This window comes from Crinia signifera, chromosome 19 (assembly GCF_055691185.1).
Source record: "Crinia signifera chromosome 19, ASM5569118v1, whole genome shotgun sequence".
NCBI lineage: Eukaryota > Metazoa > Chordata > Amphibia > Anura > Myobatrachidae > Crinia > Crinia signifera.
Genome location: NC_139226.1, coordinates 140,480,961 through 140,498,961, shown reverse-complemented (window position 1 = coordinate 140,498,961; position 18,001 = coordinate 140,480,961). Strand labels below are relative to the sequence as shown.

At 43.2% G+C, this 18,001-nt stretch overlaps 1 protein-coding gene across 1 annotated transcript in view; it reads left to right on the top strand.

The window, feature by feature from the left end:
* GLB1L2 (galactosidase beta 1 like 2) overlaps positions 1-18,001 on the top strand; it is a 105,579-nt gene that overhangs the window by 47,712 nt on the left and 39,866 nt on the right. The window contains 5 exon segments of the mRNA XM_083163533.1: positions 9,423-9,518; positions 9,734-9,842; positions 13,817-13,909; positions 15,619-15,700; positions 17,886-17,950. Coding sequence (XP_083019659.1) covers positions 9,423-9,518; positions 9,734-9,842; positions 13,817-13,909; positions 15,619-15,700; positions 17,886-17,950 — 445 coding nt within the window.

Genomic DNA, 18,001 nt, shown 5'->3' with positions numbered 1-18,001 from the left:
CTCCATAACTGTATTCTACTTCTTGGCCACAAGATGTCCTCACACCATTTTTTGTTTGCTAATTAGCCAGTTAGTATAATTGTGAGACATTGTATAGCCGCTGTTACTTGGAGGCTCTCGTGGAACAAGTTCTCGAGTTAATCCTGCACATATGTACAAAATAACAATATTCTATGTATATTAAGCTATATATATAAGTGAATGTCACACACATATTCTAGTTAGTACATAATAACATTTTACCAATACATTGATGGATTAATCCTTCATATCCGTAGTGGCTGGTCACCCGTATTTCACAATTTCTCATTAGGTACAGTACATGAATCGTACCCCTGGGGGTAACTGAAAAAATAAACTAAAAACTGCAATGAAGCCATAGTGGTCATACACAATTACAGCTTATATATAGCAGGGTAGGATATGGTTCTCAGATAAAAAATAAGCAGGGTTTATTACACACAATAAAAAAGCACAAGAAATGAATGATAATATGCATATGCAATGGGCTAGGCACCTAGTACGCTAGTATTGGTCCATTCCTAGTACACCGCCAAATAATTGGTTCCAATATAGTGTCCAGAGTTGAAAAGTGGGTATAGTTACCGCAGGGAAGTGTCCACATAGAAGATAATTAATCCTTAGTGAGGAAAAGCAAATGCTGAAGTCTTCAAGTGGTTAGATGGAGTTCCCAAATATTGGTGCGGAGATTGATATAGCCAACAATCTGTTCTGGTGGCGGCTGGTCTGGGCCAGGTGATAGCAAAAATAGCTTTGGGGGGTGCCAAGATGTCTGCTCCTAGGAGCAGACATCTTGGCACCCCCCAAAGCTATTTTTGCTATCACCTGGCCCAGACCAGCCGCCACCAGAACAGATTGTTGGCTATATCAATCTCCGCACCAATATTTGGGAACTCCATCTAACCACTTGAAGACTTCAGCATTTGCTTTTCCTCACTAAGGATTAATTATCTTCTATGTGGACACTTCCCTGCGGTAACTATACCCACTTTTCAACTCTGGACACTATATTGGAACCAATTATTTGGCGGTGTACTAGGAATGGACCAATACTAGCGTACTAGGTGCCTAGCCCATTGCATATGCATATTATCATTCATTTCTTGTGCTTTTTTATTGTGTGTAATAAACCCTGCTTATTTTTTATCTGATATTGTTTAGCGCTACTATCTTCTTTTTGTAATTTTGTTTTTCTCTAGGGGCTCTCACCCCCTTTCCTAGTAGCAGCTCCACAAACCATCCCACCACAGGCGCCTAATAGGTTGGCACCACAACCACCTTTTTTCTGTAGGATATGGTTCTCAAGACAACTCAGCATTGACGTCCTCACAGGATACGTATCCTGAGGCTGGTTTCACACACTCCGGCTCCTGCCGGACAGCGAAAACCCGGCACGGCCAGGGAGCCGTGCCGCACACAGTAGATTGTCATGGAGGGGATGGCCACAGCCCGGCAGCCGTCCCTTCCAGTGGCGGTGTCCGGCCGCAACCGTGCGGCCGGGCCGTGGCCGTCCCGTGTGAATGGACACAATAGTGTCCATTCACAACTAATGTGTGCGGCACGGCTCCCTAGCCGTGCGGGATTTTACCGTCCGGCAGGAGCCGGAGTGTGTGAAACCAGCCTCTCTCTTAAGCTGACTGGTCTTGAGAAAGGCCACCTGGTGGTCGAAACGTAGACCTACATAACATTTGACAGGTAATGTACCAAAATTAAATCCTTCATAACGAGACTTTGGTGAGTGCCCTTATTGGATTAACCATATCCTACCCTGCTATATAATTGGGACATTACTTAAAGGAGCACCCCCTGTATTTCGCAAAGTTGGCCGAATTAGAGTGCGGAATTACAAAAAAAAAATATATATATATAAAGAGGGGGGTTTCAGAGGGCGCTTATTTTTAAAACAACAAATTCAGATAGAAATTATCCGTTTAATATAAAATAATCAGCAATAAAAAACGGAGGTGCTGCTCTTACTACACAAGCGTATATATATATACCTTCGGCGCAAACATCTATATATCACAGGTGTAGAGCCAGAGAAAGATCCACAAGGAGCACTCACCAATAAGATCAGTTGCACAGTTTAATGGTACTTGAAGTGCTTGTGCTGTACGGATGTGCCTGGTGATCTGTCTTGACAAAGGCCCTCTAGTGGCCGAAACGTCGACTGCAATACAAAGTAAGATGTTTTGTATCCTAAACAAGTACCATTAAATTGTGCAACTGATCTTATTGGTGAGTGCTCCTTGTGGATCTTTTTCTGGCTCTACACCTGTGATATATTGGGAACATCAGTGGATGTTTACTTAAGTGGAGCAACCCGAAAGTTGACAAGGGCTGGCCATGAGCGCGGATTCTCCCAAAAAAAAAAAAAAAAAAAATATGGTACTTGTGAGTTATCCGGACGCCCGATTTCTAAATCGGGTCGGATCGGGACATCGCATCGCATCGCATGCGACCATCGGATGCGATGCGATGCGATGACCCGATTTTTCCATAGGAATCAATGTTAAAATGGACTGAGTCCATTTTAACATGGAATTCAATGGGAAAAAGGGGTCCTTTTCATACCCCTACTATCCAAATGGGCATGGAGTTGGATATAAACCTGTGGCGAGCGTAGCGAGCCACCGAGCCCGAAGCGTGGCGAGCGGACACGGAATACCGTCCCCTCGCGGGGCTCGCTTCGCTCGCCACGCTTCGCTCGCCACGCTTCGGGCTCGGTGGCTCGCTACGCTCGCCACAGGTTTATATCCAACTCCATGCCCACTTGGATAGTAGGGGTATGAAAAGGACCCCTTTTTCCCATTGAATTCCATGTTAAAATGGACTCAGTCCATTTTAACATTGATTCCTATGGAAAAATCGGGTCATCGCATCCGATGGTCGCATGCGATGCGATGCGATGCGATATCGCATCGCATCACATCTGATTGTATGCCTTACCTTAAGGCATACAATCAAAAAATCGGGCGTCCAGATAACTCACAAGTACCAAAAATATATATATATATATATATATATATATATATATATATATATATATGTGAGCAGCCCTCGAAAACTTGTAATTCTGTGAAATCCAGTGGTTTTAATAGCGAAACTGGTGTGTGGCTTGAGAAAGGGGTGAGAGCCCCGAAACGTCGCTATTAAAACCACTGGATTTCACAGAATTACAAGTCTCCGAGTGCCGCTCATTATCCGTGTATGTATATGCTGCTGGACATGGACTGGTATGGCTGAAAGAGAAGGCACCAGAGCAAGGTAAAAAATAATTATGCTGGTTTACCCCGTGCGTGCCGGTTTTTGGGACTATATATATATATATATATATATATATATATATATATATATAGCGAAGTGGTATGACCTCTGCGCCTTCAGTGTTTTTACACAATTCGTGATACAGTAATCCTTCTCAAACATTGATATATGCGTACCAGCAAGTAGGTGGGTGCTCGCATGTAGCAATGTCTTTCAATCAGACGATGTCACTCCTTCACCTTTTCTCCTGTCGGCACGTCTCAGTGGACCATTCCGGACATGGGAAAAGTGGCAGGAAGGATTTATTAATATAAGTGCTTATTTAGTGACTTTGAAAAAGGTTTTTCTCATGAGTGCTTTGTGCATGAGAAAAATAGTTAGGTGAACTACGCCACCTTGTGGTGTATACAAAAAATACACATGTGAATCACCTTGTGAGAAAAATAAATTAACTTTCTTAAAAGTCAGACTCACACTCGGAGTATCTCGGTCCTGGTATTGTTTCCAGCGAGTGTTCTCCAAGAGCCTTAAAACCAAAAAAGTCTCCCAGAGAGGGAAGAACTCATAGCGTGATATTGCTTTTGTAAAAAGTACATTTATTCAAAAAACAACATATAGCGGTTTAAAAATACATAAAAACAGTAACAAGTGAACCCGTACATAGGTAAAAGAATTTGTAGCTTATCTGGTATTGATGCCAGTAGGGGATGGAGAGGTAGTTTACCCAACCGGTTTCGTCCCTTTTCTCCTTATAATGGGACTTCCTCAGGGGTTAGAGATGAAGTGATCAGGGTGTGGGGGAATATATATACCCTGTGTGATTGCCCTTAATTGGGTAGCGTTCAGGAAATGAAGCTGCGTCTGCGCGCAGTTCACGCGTTGCCTTGGCAACCTCCAGGGTATAGAGTCCGTATTTAGATGTACTGCGCATGCGCGGGCACCCCGCGGCATCGCGAGAGTACTACTAACAGTGCTTATAGATAACATTGCGCGTCTCCTGCGCATGTGCAGGAAGCTCCCAATGACGCGGCATTGTGCTCGCGCATGTGCAGGAGCAGTCCTGCTACTAATGTGGGGATGCCCGCGATGACGCGGCACTGAGCCCGCGCATGCGCAGAAACATCCTACTCGTAGTGTGGGGATACCTGCAATGACGCGGCACTGTGCTCGCGCATGTGCAGGAACGATCCCCCTCGCAGTATGGGGATGGCGTCTATCTTCATTGCAGGCATCACTGCGGTTACGCAGAAAATCCTGCTTTCATCATTATGTTATCTGGGCATTCCAATTGAATCTAAGGCAGACCATATTTGCGTGTGCCTAAAGACTTAGATTTCCAAAATAAGTTTATATATAGCGTTATTCATTACACCTGTAATTATTATATCAAAAATGCATTGGCCATATTCTATACAGTATGGCTTTTAGATGTTCACAGATTCTATAAAAAAGGGGATATTATTTAAACCATGCATTGGGGGCATAAAAGCAATATAAGCCATCCACACTGCTCAGCATGGACCTGCTGTAGCAGTGTATTGAACAGCCATACACTGTACATGCTACTCAACAAATATAAATAAAGCGATAAATTAACATGTATAGCAGCAATTACAATTACAGTATCATGGTGTTCTTATATCCATAGCATGTCATTCAGTGTGGATCCACTGTAATGGCATGATGGATACCCACGCCTTGTAATCCTAAACAAATTATGCAAATTTCTATGCATACAACAAGTTAAAAGAGGGAACAATTAAAATTAGATACAGATAGTATACAGACATACTACACCACTATGTGCACTCCTATGCCTCTATCTGATACATAAACTGTCGACGTAGGTTAGAGGAAGGGTGCTATTTCATAGGAATCATTCAGTCCAAAGGGGGTCATGGTATTGAGTGAATATATCCAAAACATCTCCCTTTGTGATAATTTTCTGTCTCTATCCCCTCCCCTCTCCCCTAAAGTGACATGTTCTACAGCCTTAAAACACAGATGTTCAGGGTTAGAATTGTGTGTATTTAGGAAATGTCGGGGGACAGAGTGGTTTTCCATTTTGTTTTTAATAGCCCTAACATGCTCCTGTATCCTTATTTTTAGAGGCCTCTTAGTCTTGCCAATATACTTATAACCGCAAGTGCACTCCAAACAATAAATTACATAAGTAGTGAGACAGGTCATTCTTTGTTTTATTTTATGGAAGACTGTCGAATCATAATTTGAGACCTGTTTGCAGTCTTTATGTGCAAATTTGCAAATACAACATTGGTTGCATCTAAAAAAACCGTTCGTATTCAACCAGGAATTAGTGGTATTGCTTGAGGGGTATTTCAACAAACTAGGTGCTAAGATGTCCTTAAGGTTTCGAGCTTTTCTAAAAATCACCTTTGGATGTTGTGGCAGTGTGTCTTTTAGAATAGGGTCCAACTTTAAAATTTCCCAATGTTTATTTAGAGTTTTTTTCAGCTTGGTTTCTCCAGAGTTAAAAGTGGTTATAAAGTTTGCGTGTTGGTTTTCATCTTGATTCTTACACTTGTATGTAAGAAGGTCGTCTCTATTCTTCTCTTTTGCCCTTACTTTTGCTTGTTCCACTAGAGGTACAGGATAACCTCTTTCTAGGAATCTTGAAGAATAAGTTTCCAATTGCATGTCGAAGTCCTCATTTTTGTTACAATTACGTCTAAGTCTACAAAATTGTGAGTACGGGATATTAGTTTTCCAACTCTTCAGGTGCCCACTTTGGTAATGTAGATAGCTATTTTTGTCTACTTCTTTAATGTAATTTTTGGTGTTAATATTACCATTCTCTGCCATTAGGACTAAATCTAGGTATTCTATTTCCTTGTGTTGGACATTATAAGTAAATGACAAATTATATTCGTTTGCACTAATGTTTTCAAAAAATACTTTAAAAGACGAAGTGTCACCTTTCCATGGAAAGGTGACACTTCGTCTTTTAAAGTATTTTTTGAAAACATTAGTGCAAACGAATATAATTTGTCATTTACTTATAATGTCCAACACAAGGAAATAGAATACCTAGATTTAGTCCTAATGGCAGAGAATGGTAATATTAACACCAAAAATTACATTAAAGAAGTAGACAAAAATAGCTATCTACATTACCAAAGTGGGCACCTGAAGAGTTGGAAAACTAATATCCCGTACTCACAATTTTGTAGACTTAGACGTAATTGTAACAAAAATGAGGACTTCGACATGCAATTGGAAACTTATTCTTCAAGATTCCTAGAAAGAGGTTATCCTGTACCTCTAGTGGAACAAGCAAAAGTAAGGGCAAAAGAGAAGAATAGAGACGACCTTCTTACATACAAGTGTAAGAATCAAGATGAAAACCAACACGCAAACTTTATAACCACTTTTAACTCTGGAGAAACCAAGCTGAAAAAAACTCTAAATAAACATTGGGAAATTTTAAAGTTGGACCCTATTCTAAAAGACACACTGCCACAACATCCAAAGGTGATTTTTAGAAAAGCTCGAAACCTTAAGGACATCTTAGCACCTAGTTTGTTGAAATACCCCTCAAGCAATACCACTAATTCCTGGTTGAATACGAACGGTTTTTTTAGATGCAACCAATGTTGTATTTGCAAATTTGCACATAAAGACTGCAAACAGGTCTCAAATTATGATTCGACAGTCTTCCATAAAATAAAACAAAGAATGACCTGTCTCACTACTTATGTAATTTATTGTTTGGAGTGCACTTGCGGTTATAAGTATATTGGCAAGACTAAGAGGCCTCTAAAAATAAGGATACAGGAGCATGTTAGGGCTATTAAAAACAAAATGGAAAACCACTCTGTCCCCCGACATTTCCTAAATACACACAATTCTAACCCTGAACATCTGTGTTTTAAGGCTGTAGAACATGTCACTTTAGGGGAGAGGGGAGGGGATAGAGACAGAAAATTATCACAAAGGGAGATGTTTTGGATATATTCACTCAATACCATGACCCCCTTTGGACTGAATGATTCCTATGAAATAGCACCCTTCCTCTAACCTACGTCGACAGTTTATGTATCAGATAGAGGCATAGGAGTGCACATAGTGGTGTAGTATGTCTGTATACTATCTGTATCTAATTTTAATTGTTCCCTCTTTTAACTTGTTGTATGCATAGAAATTTGCATAATTTGTTTAGGATTACAAGGCGTGGGTATCCATCATGCCATTACAGTGGATCCACACTGAATGACATGCTATGGATATAAGAACACCATGATACTGTAATTGTAATTGCTGCTATACATGTTAATTTATCGCTTTATTTATATTTGTTGAGTAGCATGTACAGTGTATGGCTGTTCAATACACTGCTACAGCAGGTCCATGCTGAGCAGTGTGGATGGCTTATATTGCTTTTATGCCCCCAATGCATGGTTTAAATAATATCCCCTTTTTTATAGAATCTGTGAACATCTAAAAGCCATACTGTATAGAATATGGCCAATGCATTTTTGATATAATAATTACAGGTGTAATGAATAACGCTATATATAAACTTATTTTGGAAATCTAAGTCTTTAGGCACACGCAAATATGGTCTGCCTTAGATTCAATTGGAATGCCCAGATAACATAATGATGAAAGCAGGATTTTCTGCGTAACCGCAGTGATGCCTGCAATGAAGATAGACGCCATCCCCATACTGCGAGGGGGATCGTTCCTGCACATGCGCGAGCACAGTGCCGCGTCATTGCAGGTATCCCCACACTACGAGTAGGATGTTTCTGCGCATGCGCGGGCTCAGTGCCGCGTCATCGCGGGCATCCCCACATTAGTAGCAGGACTGCTCCTGCACATGCGCGAGCACAATGCCGCGTCATTGGGAGCTTCCTGCACATGCGCAGGAGACGCGCAATGTTATCTATAAGCACTGTTAGTAGTACTCTCGCGATGCCGCGGGGTGCCCGCGCATGCGCAGTACATCTAAATACGGACTCTATACCCTGGAGGTTGCCAAGGCAACGCGTGAACTGCGCGCAGACGCAGCTTCATTTCCTGAACGCTACCCAATTAAGGGCAATCACACAGGGTATATATATTCCCCCACACCCTGATCACTTCATCTCTAACCCCTGAGGAAGTCCCATTATAAGGAGAAAAGGGACGAAACCGGTTGGGTAAACTACCTCTCCATCCCCTACTGGCATCAATACCAGATAAGCTACAAATTCTTTTACCTATGTACGGGTTCACTTGTTACTGTTTTTATGTATTTTTAAACCGCTATATGTTGTTTTTTGAATAAATGTACTTTTTACAAAAGCAATATCACGCTATGAGTTCTTCCCTCTCTGGGAGACTTTTTTGGTTTTAAGGCTCTTGGAGAACACTCGCTGGAAACAATACCAGGACCGAGATACTCCGAGTGTGAGTCTGACTTTTAAGAAAGTTAATTTATTTTTCTCACAAGGTGATTCACACGTGTATTTTTTGTATACACCACAAGGTGGCGTAGTTCACCTAACTATTTTTCTCATGCACAAAGCACTCATGAGAAAAACCTTTTTCAAAGTCACTAAATAAGCACTTATATTAATAAATCCTTCCTGCCACTTTTCCCATGTCCGGAATGGTCCACTGAGACGTGCGGACAGGAGAAAAGGTGAAGGAGTGACATCGTCTGATTGAAAGACATTGCTACATGCGAGCACCCACCTACTTGCTGGTACGCATATATCAATGTTTGAGAAGGATTACTGTATCACGAATTGTGTAAAAACACTGAAGGCGCAGAGGTCATACCACTTCGCTATATGAACTTTCTTGGTCCTACGGAAATTAGGACAAATTGATGACCTCCGACGACACAGTCATAATTTCTGGAGTGTTTTTTCACTTATGTTATTGTACATTGTAATTATCATTTACAGTGTGTATTGTTAAACTGTAAAACACTGGGAGAACACTGAGTAAGTGTTAGCGCTGTTAGTGCACCACACACCCCATATATATATATATATAATTATATATATAATTATTGTATAAATGGACGTCTCTGTATGTGCGTAAGTGTTTACACTAGGAATCTTTATGGTGAGGGCTAATATTTGCTAAGCAATGTCATAGGAGTGTATTTCTTTCTCCCGCAGGACGTTTTTAGATATAGCAGCTGAAGTGGGATTATGGGTGATTTTACGCCCAGGGCCGTATATATGCGCAGAGTGGGATCTGGGAGGCTTGCCCAGGTGAGTACACCTTTCCTGTCCTGGGGATACTGGGGAGACTTCTTTTATGTCATTGTGCTAGTCGTCCTGTCAGGAGAATCTGAGAGATTATGTACTAAGGGTAACGAATCAGGTTTGGGATATTGACAGCAGTGTATAGAAGGTCTTCTAGATACTGTGTAGTTGGGTTGGTGTCCCCTCTGCTCAGCTCTGCGATTCCTGTGTCCCCCTTACAGCTGGCTACTACGGGACAAGGACATGCAGCTACGCACCACCTACAAAGGCTTCGCCCAGGCTACCGAGGCTTATTTTGATGAACTTCTCCCTCGAGTGGTCAAGCATCAGGTAATAATACTGTGAGTACTGCCAGCCAGTAATAAGGGGCTTACACAGAGCGGGTGATGGGGTGTTACTCCTCCTCTTATAGTAATATCAGGTGAGGGTAATAATACTGTGAGTACTGCCGGCCAGTAATAAGGGGCTTACACAGAGCGCGTGTCGGGGTGTTACTCCTCCTCTTATAGTAACACCTGGTAATAATACTGTGAGTACTACCAGCCAGCAATAAGGGGCTTACACAGAGTGGGTGACGGGGTGTTACTCCTCCTCTTATAGTAACATCAGGTAATAATACTGTGAGTACTGCCGGCCAGCAATAAGGGGCTTACACAGAGCTGGTGACGGGGTGTTACTCCTCCTCTTATAGTAACATCTGGTAATAATACTGTGAGTACTGCCGGCCAGTAATAAGGGGCTTACACAGAGCAGGTGTCGGGGTGTTACTCCTCCTCTTATAGTAACATCTGGTAATAATACTGTGAGTACTGCCAGCCAGTAATAAGGGGCTTACACAGAGCGGGTGATGGGGTGTTACTCCTCCTCTTATAGTAATATCAGGTGAGGGTAATAATACTGTGAGTACTGCCGGCCAGTAATAAGGGGCTTACACAGAGCGCGTGTCGGGGTGTTACTCCTCCTCTTATAGTAACACCTGGTAATAATACTGTGAGTACTACCAGCCAGCAATAAGGGGCTTACACAGAGTGGGTGACGGGGTGTTACTCCTCCTCTTATAGTAACATCAGGTAATAATACTGTGAGTACTGCCGGCCAGCAATAAGGGGCTTACACAGAGCTGGTGACGGGGTGTTACTCCTCCTCTTATAGTAACATCTGGTAATAATACTGTGAGTACTGCCGGCCAGTAATAAGGGGCTTACACAGAGCGGGTGTCGGGGTGTTACTCCTCCTCTTATAGTAACATCTGGTAATAATACTGTGAGTACTGCCGGCTAGTAATAAGGGGCTTACACTGAGCGGGTGACGGGGTGTTACTCCTCCTTTTATAGTAACATCTGGTAATAATACTGTGAGTACTGCCGGCCAGTAATAAGGGGCTTACACAGAGCGGGTGATGGGGTGTTACTCCTCCTTTTATAGTAACATCTGGTAATAATACTGTGAGTACTGCCGGCCAGTAATAAGGGGCTTACACAGAGCTGGTGAAGGGGTGTTACTCCTCCTCTTATAGTAACATCTGGTAATAATACTGTGAGTACTGCCGGCCAGTAATAAGGGGCTTACACAGAGCGGGTGACGGGGTGTTACTCCTCCTTTTATAGTAACATCTGTTAATAATACTGTGAGTACTGCCGGCCAGTAATAAGGGGCTTACACAGAGCGGGTGACGAGGTGTTACTCCTCCTCTTATAGTAACATCTGGTAATAATACTGTGAGTACTGCCGGCCAGTAATAAGGGGTTTACACAAAGCTGGTGATGGGGTGTTACTCCTCCTCTTATAGTAACATCTGGTAATAATACTGTGAGTACTGCCGGCCAGCAATAAGGGGCTTACACAGAGCGGGTGTCGGGGTGTTACTCCTCCTCTTATAGTAACATCTGGTAATTATACTGTGAGTACTGCCAGCCAGCAATAAGGGGCTTACACAGAGCGGGTGATGGGGTGTAACTCCTCCTTTTATAGTAACATCTGGTAATAATACTGTGAGTACTGCCGGCCAGTAATAAGGGGCTTACACAGAGCTGGTGAAGGGGTGTTACTCCTCCTCTTATAGTAACATCTGGTAATAATACTGTGAGTACTGCCGGCCAGCAATAAGGGGCTTACACAGAGCTGGTGACGGGGTGTTACTCCTCCTCTTATAGTAACATCAGGTAATAATACTGTGAGTACTGCCGGCCAGCAATAAGGGGCTTACACAGAGCTGGTGACGGGGTGTTACTCCTCCTCTTATAGTAATGTCAGGTGAGGGTAATAATACTGTGAGTACTGCCGGCCAGTAGTAATGGGCTTACACAGAGCAGGTGACGGGGTGTTACTCCTCCTCTTATAGTAACATCAGGTGAGGGTAATAATACTGTGAGTACTGCCGGCCAGCAATAAGGGGCTTATACAGAGCTGGTGATGGGGTGGTACTCCTCCTCTTATAGTAACATCTGGTAATAATACTGTGAGTACTGCTGGCCAGCAATAAGGGGCTTACACAGAGCTGGTGACGGGGTGTTACTCCTCCTCTTATAGTAACATCTGGTAATAATACTGTGAGTACTGCCGGCTAGTAATAAGGGGCTTACACTGAGCGGGTGACGGGGTGTTACTCCTCCTTTTATAGTAACATCTGGTAATAATACTGTGAGTACTGCCGGCCAGCAATAAGGGGCTTACACAGAGCTGGTGACGGGGTGTTACTCCTCCTCTTATAGTAACATAAGGTGAGGGTAATAATACTGTGAGTACTGCTGGCCAGTAATAAGGGGCTTACACAGAGCGGGTGATGGGGTGTTACTCCTCCTCTTATAGTAACATCAGGTGAGGGTAATAATACTGTGAGTACTGCCGGCCAGTAATAAGGGGCTTACACAGAGCGGGTGATGGGGTTTTACTCCTCCTCTTATAGTAACATCTGGTAATAATACTGTGAGTACTGCCGGCCAGCAATAAGGGGCTTACACAGAGCTGGTGACGGGGTGTTACTCCTCCTCTTATAGTAACATCTGGTAATAATACTGTGAGTACTGCCGGCCAGTAATAAGGGGCTTACACAGAGCGGGTGACGGGGTGTTACTCCTCCTCTTATAGTAACATCAGGTGAGGGTAATAATACTGTGAGTACTGCCGGCCAGTAATAAGGGGCTTACACAGAGCGGGTGACGGGGTGTTACTCCTCCTCTTATAGTAACTTCGGGTGAGGGTAATATTACTGTGAGTACTGCCAGCCAGTAATAAGAGGCTTACACAGAGCTGGTGACGGGGTGTTACTCCTCCTCTTATAGTAACATCTGGTAATAATACTGTGAGTACTGCCGGCCAGCAATAAGGGGCTTACACAGAGCTGGTGATGGGGTGTTACTTCTCCTCTTATAGGCCCTTATTCTGATCGGTGCGGATTTCTCCGCATGCGGTCGTACCGCCGATGTTTTTGGACTGCGCATGTGCAGAGGTCACTCTGCGCATGTGCAAGCGGTTTCGCCGCACGTATTCTTTATACGCCGCACAGGGGGCGGAGAGGGGCGTGTAGGGCTACTTAGCCTCATTACCCTATGCATACGCCCCGCGTTTCATGGGCGTTCCCATGCAAACGCGGGGCGTATGCATGGTAATGAAGCCGTGACGCTTGTGTAGGGGGCGGGCATCTGACATCGCCGGATGTCAGCTGCCCGCCCCCATACATGATTTCATACGGACAAGTGTCCGTGTGGTCTAGGGTGGCGGGAGCTGGTGGAGCGTGCGGCCCTGCATTCGATGTTCGGCGACCATCGAATGCAGGGGCTGCTCCCAAGATGGAGGAGGCGTATCCCCGTCCACTTTCATGCGGACCGCCACATATCCGCGTACGGACGGAGGTGGCGATCCGTATGGAAGGCGGGGATTCGCCTGCACGGTCCTGGCCGCATATTCTGATCGGGCCGCACCGATCAGAATAAGGGCCATAGTAACATCAGGTGAGGGTAATAATACTGTGAGTACTGTTGGCCAGTAATAAGGGGCTTACACAGAGCTGGTGTTACTCGCTTCTCTTATAGTACCATTATAAGAGGAGTCTAATATATAAGTATTGCTGTAATAGCTGTCTCTTACCACTAGGGGGAGTTTTGCTATAACGGTAAGTGCAAGAAGGATTTTACTGATTCCCTTACAATGCCGTCAGTATAAATCCAGGGTCTCTTGTACATAATAATGATTATAATGTCTGCATAGTTTGGTGTGCTATTAAATAGCAATCGGTATGTTTAGGATGAGAGGGTCACTGTGAATAATGGACGTGTCTGTTTTATTATGTAACTGTCTGTCCTCAGTACTCCAAAGGCGGGCCTATAATCGCTGTGCAGGTGGAAAACGAGTACGGCTCCTACGCCAAGGACTCCAACTACATGGAGTTCATAAGGACTGTAAGTACTGCTCCGTCAGTCATATCGGACATACAGATAATAGCACACTAGTAGCGACCCAATGATTATACAAAGTCACAGAGGCTCTGCTAGTTATCTGCAGAACACTACAGACGCTAAACACTAAGTAATTGCAGCTCCGCCACTTACTACCGACATCACACAGAGAGGCCACATACACCAAACACTAATAGTAATTGCTGCTCCGACACTTACTGCCGACATCACACACAGGCCATGCAGACACCAAACACTAATAGTAATTGCAGCTCCTACTCTATCTCGCTTAATCACACACAGACTACACAGACACCAAACACTAATAGTAATTGCTGCTCCTACTCTTACTCCCGACATCACACACAAACTACACAGACACCAAACACTAATAGTAATTGCTGCTCCGACACTTACTGCCGACATCACACACAGGCCATGCAGAGACCAAACACTAATAGTAATTGCAACTCCTACTCTATCTCACTTAATCACACACAGACTACACAGACACCAAACACTAATAGTAATTGCAGCTCCTACTCTCTCGCATCATCACACACACAGGCTACACAGACACCAAACACTAATAGTAATTGCTGCTCCTACTCTTACTCCCGACATCACACACACAGGCTACACAGACACCAAACACTAATAGTAATTGCAGCTCCTACTCTCTCGCATCATCACACACAGGCTACACAGACACCAAACACTAATAGTAATTGCAGCTCCTACTCTTACTGCCGACATCACACACAGGATACACAGACACCAAACACTAATAGTAATTGCAGCTCCTACTCTTACTGCCGACATCACACAGAGGCTACACAGACACCAAACACTAATAGTTATTGCTGCTCTACTCTCTCGCATCATCACACACAGGCTACACAGACACCAAACACTGGGGCAGATGTATTAAGCCTTAACAAGAGATAAATGCAAGGGTGATAAAGAGAGAGAAACATCCAGCCAATCAGCTCCTTACTGACTTTCTTTAAACACAGCCTGTAACATGGCAGTTAGGAGGTGTTTGGCTGGACGTTTATCTCTCTTTATCACCCTTGCATTTATCTCATTAAGGCTTAATACATCTGCCCCAGTACTATTAATTGCAGCTCTGACACTTACTCCCAACATCACACACAGACCACACAGACCCCAAACACTAATTATTATTGATGCTCCTACTCTTACTCCCGACATCACACACAGGCCACACAGACCGCAAACACTAATAGTTATTGCAGCTCCGACACTTACTCCCGACATCACACACAGACCCCAAACACTAATAATTATTGCTGCTACTACTCTTACTCCCAACATCACACACAGGTCACACAGACACCAAACACTAATAGTTATTACTGCTCCTACTCTTACTCCCAACATCACACACAGGCCACACAGACCCCAAACACTAATTATTATTGCTGCTCCTACTCTTACTCCCGACATCACACCCAGACACCAAACACTAATAGTTATTGCTGCTCCTACTCTTACTCCCAACATCACACACAGGCCACACAGACCCCAAACACTAATTAATATTGCTGCTCCTACTCTTACTCCCGACATCACACACAGACACCAAACACTAATAGTTATTGCTGCTCCTACTCTTACTCCCAACATCACACACAGACCCCAAACACTAATTATCTACTAACCTTAATTTCTACACATTGTGACATCAGGCTCTTGTACGCCGAGGGATCGTGGAGCTACTACTGACCTCTGATAACAAGGACGGGATCAGCTCTGGGAGTATGGAAGGAGGTAAGCTGTATTTATCACTGACAACACCTATGTTTATGGGTTTTATTGAAAATAAATAAATATTATATATATATATATATATATATATACATACAAACAAAATATGGACCTCGTTTTGCGCTAAAAATTATCAATATCAGCTGCTACTCCGATAAGACTCCCCTGTTAGTTGGGAGTCTTGCAAGAGGTACACAAAAAGGGGGTTTATCGGAGAGCGCTTAGTTTAGTACCACCTAGTCACTTCAGTATAAAATTCTTACTGTGTAAGACACTGGTAATAATTATAACAACAATTTATTGTCCCCTTCCCGAATGAGACGTGGAGTCCGTTCACGGTAAAAAGTTCTTTATTGAAACCCAGGGTTTCAATAAAGAACTTTTTACCGTGAACGGACTCCACGTCTCATTCGGGAAGGGGACAATAAATTGTTGTTATAATTATTACCAGTGTCTTACACAGTAAGAATTTTATACTGAAGTGACTAGGTGGTACTAAACTAAGCGCTCTCCGATAAACCCCCTTTTTATATATATATATATATATCACAAGCTTTCCTGGCACTTATCCGAAATAACAGCAGTGGAAGATGAAATAAAACAGCCCAATACAGTGGGTGCTTAGCCAACGTTTCGGGTCGTGGACCCTTTATCAAGACATGGAATACCAAGGCACCATCCAAGCTGATGCTTTCAAGTCTGAGTGCCGAGTAATTTGTTCAGTATATATATGTATATATGAGAGATAGTCCAAGGCGGCACTCAATAGAAAATCAAATACAGGTGTGGTGCAAGGTCCATGAAAAGTAATAACAGAACTTACCCCACCTTAGCAAAGACAAGGATACGACCAGCACTCACTGTTTAGTGAAAAACAGAAAAACTTGTGGTACTTGTGTATTATCACGGCGCCCATCGCATCGCATACCACTAATTAAGGTATGCGATGGGACCTGATTTGAGCTTTTCCCAGGGCGTGAGTATACAATTTTAATATCGCGTCGCATCACATGCCATTATAATGTGACGTGATTTGGGATAATTCCCATGTGAAATGCCCACCCAGACCCGATTTTTAATTGTATCCCCACCCTGATGGGTAATGAGTATGTTAAATGCCCCACCATTGTTAATGCCACCCCACTATCAACGCCAACTGGAAGCGTGGCGAGCGCAGCGAGGGGCGTCGGCGTGGAGTTATATAGTGTGGCGAGCGCAGTGAGCCACCGAGCCCGAAGCGTGGCGAGCGGACGCGCATTACTTCACATAGGAATCAGGCATCTGTGTGCCTGTACAATTAAAAATCGGGTACAATCGCATCGCATCGCATGATCCAGTTTTCACCAGACCCCTGTGGTAACCAAGAGGCTATATTGAATATAGAAAAACAAAGTATTTATTTGACTGAATATAAAAAAATAGGATAAAATAGGATAAAAAAACTATTTCTTTCAGTATAAAAACTGGAGAGATATGGAAGAAATTATTATGTATAAAATTGTATATAATTTTTTTTTTTAATATAGTAAGCAACTATAAAAAAGTGACAGTACTAGCAAACTAACAAAATATAAAAAGTTTCTTAGCGTATTTAGAGGAGGAGGTAGGCAGCACCCAATAAGTCAATAAGACCTTTTTAAGGACAGGTGGTTTTTTGAAAAAAATTTCCTTTCACATTTGGTCCTAGGGAGTGCCCACGGTACTTCTATATAGATTATAGGGTGCCGTCCGTCTCCTTCAGTTGCTTAGTTACAGTATGCCAGGCCACTATTGCAATAGTTCCTCCCAAGTGACATTACAACCCCTACTGACCCTATTACCTAGTGGCATTACCCCCCATAACTGTAATAGATCCCCAGTTGTGGATGTAATGCCCATATTTGGCCACAAGATGTTGCTGTTGCACCTCCCTGTAGGCAGACATACAGCACTAGCATTATTACTGAATCCTGTTACTAGGGGGCTGAAGATTTCGTGCCCTGCGGTAAGCTCAGGTGGGACCCCGGTTACAAGGGTCTCCCTTTCCCTTACCCCGGTGTCCGTATGGTGTGAGTCCTGAGGGCAGGCAGCGTTAATTCTTAGCTGTATTATACTGAATTATTATCCACTGAAAATGGGTGTAATAGCCAGTAGCCTATATTATAAGGTATACAAGATATAAGATGAGTAACATTTTCTTTTTCTACAGTTCTGGCAACCATCAATTTTCAGAAAATAGAGCCCATCCTCTTCTCGTATCTAGAATCCATCCAGGTAACGTGGAGTCTTCTGTGACACCCTATAATAATACATACTGCAGACTGA